We start from the raw sequence: 4490 nt of genomic DNA, 5'->3' as shown, positions 1-4490 counted from the left end.
TCAATTTATATATTCTATGCATGTTTGAAAAAGGGAATAATTAGACCACCAAGGGAATTTATTTTAGACAGTCTAATAATTATTATTTTTTGAAAAAGGTCACATAGCTAATTGTATTCATTTACTCAATAACTTAGACAAGAGAATTTGACGCCCATAAGTACTCAAGCCACCATAAAGATGGATTACATCTGAGAACTTCAAACATAAAGTTGGCAAAATATCGGATTAAAAAACTACGTCGAGATATACTTGGGTAGACTAAACAAACAACTTGAGCACACCGGACTACGCTGGATAAAACAAACAAAGATGAAAAACAAAATTGAGGTAAGCATATATAGAAAATGCATGTTGTATCTATAGAAAGTATTGGCTACAGTCGATACTGTTTAGATAATTAGAAATGCCTTTGAAATATTAATCAAAGGGTGCTAAAAATCGGACAAGGAGCAATAGTTGAATTATTGTTGGCCTGCTCTTTGTACGAGGTGCCATGTTTGATTCCTTACTCCTAAAAAAATCAATGGCATGACCCCCACGAATCGTAAAAAAGGAGAAAACATACAAGCATGTTGTTTTATTTATGTTGTTTTATTTGAATTTAGGGATAAATAACGAAATAGCCCCCGTACCTTCAAAAAAGGGCCAAGTACAAGGGCTTGATCGATCATTTTTTTCGACTTGATACATCCTTGCTATTCTGTTACTTATCCCTTGAATTTACTAGAAAACAAAACTCCAACTACAGATGAGGAAAGAATCTTGCTTCTACTATGATTCTTCATTGAGTAGAAAAAATTAATAAAAGAACAGTTGGTTAATTAACATGTTCCATGTCAATAGAATAGTTTTTATCTTTGAGATAAACTATTCCAACAAAAGGATTTTATTAATACAAGTCATCTTCAGCTGACCTAGATTTGGATTTTATTCTGCATCTTGGTTCTATCATCTCCGTTGCTCCACAATTAGTTTAAAATCTTGATACAAACAGCAGCTTCACCTCCATCTCCACTTCATCATGGATAATCAAATTCCTTTTCCAATTATCTTCACCTTTCTTGTTTTCTTTCTTATGCTGCTGAGAATATGGAGCAAATCACAAAACAAGAAATCAAATTCTGTCGTTGCTCCTCCCTCACCATGGAAGCTACCATTGATAGGAAACATGCATCAAATGATTGGTTCTCGGCCACACCGCCGCCTAAGAGATTTAGCCAACAAATATGGACCTCTTATGCACCTTCAGCTTGGTGAATTGTCCACCATTGTTGTTTCTTCTCCAGAAATTGCCAAAGAAGTAATGAAAACCCATGATATTACTTTTTCCACTCGACCTTATGCCCTTGCCGCAGAGATCCTATTATACAACTTCAAAGATATTGTATTTGCACCATATGGAGATTACTGGAGACATATGCGTAAAATGTGCACAGTAGAGTTGTTGAGCGGAAAAAGGGTTCAAGCGATGCAATCCATCAGAGAGGAAGAGGTCTCGGAGTTCATCAAATCCATTTCTTTGAAGGCCATGACGAAAATCAACCTGAGCAAGATGTTAATTTCTTTAACATACTCAATCATTTCAAAGGCGGCAACTGGAAAGAGTGGCGACAAACATGGAGCATTTATACCACTTGTAGGAGAAGTAGCAGAGGTTTTTGGAGGTTTCAGTTTGGCTGATATGTTCCCTTCCATAAAATTGTTTCATATGATCAGCGGGATGAGGACTCGGCTTGAGAAGCTGCATCATGAAATTGATAAGATACTTGAAAACATCATCGTTGAACATAAAGTTAAGAAGGCGGCAATTGATTCTAGTGAGGAAGTTGCCGATGATTTTGTAGATGTTCTCTTGAATCTTCAGGAATATGGAGACTTTCAGTTCCCCTTGACAGCAGACAATATCAAAGCAGTTGTATTGGTAAGCATATCTTGTTCAAGTCATTAGTGCAGATTGCACTAATGACCTTCAGAGCTAACTATTACTCTTAACAAATCATTGTCGTCTATGCCCCTTTGTGCAAATACTATGAAAATCAATTTACCTTTCATTTTTCTTAGGAATATGTAGGGGAAACAAAAAAGTACTTAATTTCAACTGTTAAACACAATCTATCTTTCAGGACATGTTGGTTGCTGGGAGTGAAACATCATCTGCAACTTTACAATGGGCTATGTCAGAATTGATAAAGATTCCAAGAACTATGGTAAAGGCTCAAGCAGAGGTGAGGCGGGTCTTTGATAGAAAAGGATATGTAGATGAAGCCGGACTCGAAGAACTAGAATTCTTGAAATTAGTTATCAAAGAAACTCTAAGATTACACCCTTCTGCTCCGCTGGCAATTCCAAGACTTTGCAGAGAGGGATGTCAAATTCTCGGATATGACATACCCATCAAAACCCAAGTCATCGTTAATGTATGGGCTATTGGAAGGGATCCGAATTATTGGATTGATGCCGAGAAGTTCTATCCCGAGAGATTCGTCAATAGTTCCATTGATTACAAGGGAAATAACTTTGAATTTATCCCATTTGGTGCTGGAAGGAGGATGTGCCCTGGCATATCATTTGCAATAGCAAACATTGAGCTTACACTTGCAAAGTTACTTTACCATTTCGACTGGAAGCTCCCTAACAACATCAAACAAGAAGAGCTGGACATGACAGAGAGTTTTGGTGCTTCAGTTGGAAGAAAGACTGATCTGTATGTAATCCCCATTCCGTACCATGCTACAATTGCTCAGTGAAAACATAAAGCTACCATTGAATTGTGTGATTTAGTTCCAATGTTGTTTTTTTTTTTCCACACCATGTGACCGTGGTTAGTTATCTTGTATCTGCTCAGCAAAATGAAATGGGGATTAGTCTCCTTTACTGACGTTACAAGTAGATTTCTTGTTCTTTAATTACTGTAGTTTCTGTTACTTATGCAATAAATTTTCCTTTAAGTGCAGACAAAGCAACCCTAGTAAAGATAATAGTGGCTTTTATTGTAGTTAAAATCAAGCAGGGACAATTAGCATACACCAAAATAAAGCATCAAACAGTTTAGCATTGTGTCGCAACCAGGTTTACAAAGCGCATTGGCAAAATTTCCTTATAAATTTAGGCCATGTTTGTATAATTATCAATTAACATAATTAACATTTAATTACATTATATTAATAATCACCACATGATTATTTTCAAGAACATATCTAATACATAAATGTATTACAGAAGCTGAAATAAATTTTGGAGAGATTTTACGCTGCCACATCAGCAAGTTTCAAGCCTCACAATTAGACATTTGTATAGGTGAAATTAATTTTACTTTCAAATATTTTATATTTAATTTATTTTCAAAATCTATTTAGCTCTGGCATTTTTGTGGCCGTTTTCTCTAATTTTTATGGCTCTAATTCCATTACCTTTGCTGAGATGAGGTTATATATGAGGGTATAAATCTTGCTGCTTCCTTAGGGCTCTCAAACCTGCTTGTTGAATCTGATTCATTAATTGTTATTAACATTCTTTCTGAGAGCATGAGTTGCCCTTGGAATATGATCTACTTGAAGAGAGTTATAGCAAAAAATTGTATGTCGTTGGACATCAGCTTCAACACATGTATAAAGGGAGCTCAATGGTGTTGTCCTGGCTTCCAAAGCTTCCAACAGTAAGGTTTCTGTAGTCTATGACAGTTTCTGTAATCTCCCTCCTACTATTAAAGGTCTGCTCCAGATGGATAGGTTGGGGATCCCAGCTTTTCGTATCAGATAATATGCTTCTTGTGGGTTTTCTGCTCATTGTTGTGTGGTTGGTTGTGTTTTTTCATGTTTTTTTCTTCTTGTTGCCGAGGTCAGGTTCATGCCCCCCTCGTTTCTTGTAAGCCATCGAAGAGAGACTTTTTCTCTTCCTTGATTAATAAAATTCCGGGCTAAGCCCTTTTCTTTAAAAAAAAACAATCTTTTGAAAGCTGGTGAACAGTTGAATACCATATATGCATCACAGAGTACTAATGAATTTTACTTATTTTGTCTGTATTTTAGAGCATCTGTTAAAATAAACTGATGCAGATGCTCTATCTAATTTGGTGTTTAGGGATTGTAATTAATTACTATTTTTTGCCCGGAAAATAAATAAATCATATTCCTGTGCATTTATATATATATATATAATGGTCTCCTTTTTTAAGTCAAATTGATCCAAAGAGAGAGAGACAAATGCAAAAGTTATCATAAGAACACAAATATATACATCCTGCAAGCCAATGTCTAACAAACAAACATTTCATCAAAGAAATGGGTGGGAATACTTCCTAAAGAATCTGCCCAGACATTTTTGATGTTCTTTAGCGTTCATGTGTTTCTTGAAGAATCTGTTACATCACTTCCAATCAAAACATGCACGCATTATTATTTATTATATTCCTTAATGTAGCAGAATCTTCCAAATGAAGTATAATTCTTCAAGAAATACCAGAGATTCCCCTAAACCACTCCACATAG

General features: G+C 35.6%; 1 protein-coding gene across 1 annotated transcript; it reads left to right on the top strand.

Annotated features, from left to right (window-relative positions):
* The first annotated feature begins 1024 nt into the window (after window positions 1-1024).
* Window positions 1025-2750, top strand: LOC119987688 (cytochrome P450 71D9-like). Its single transcript, XM_038832609.1, has 2 exons — window positions 1025-1924; window positions 2127-2750. The coding sequence occupies exons 1-2, from the start codon at window positions 1025-1027 to the stop codon at window positions 2748-2750; spliced, it is 1524 nt and encodes a 507-aa protein (XP_038688537.1).
* The last annotated feature ends 1740 nt before the right edge of the window (window positions 2751-4490 follow it).

Source organism: Tripterygium wilfordii, chromosome 21, assembly GCF_013401445.1.
Source record: "Tripterygium wilfordii isolate XIE 37 chromosome 21, ASM1340144v1, whole genome shotgun sequence".
Lineage (NCBI taxonomy): Eukaryota > Viridiplantae > Streptophyta > Magnoliopsida > Celastrales > Celastraceae > Tripterygium > Tripterygium wilfordii.
This window is presented reverse-complemented; position numbering and strand designations above follow the sequence as displayed.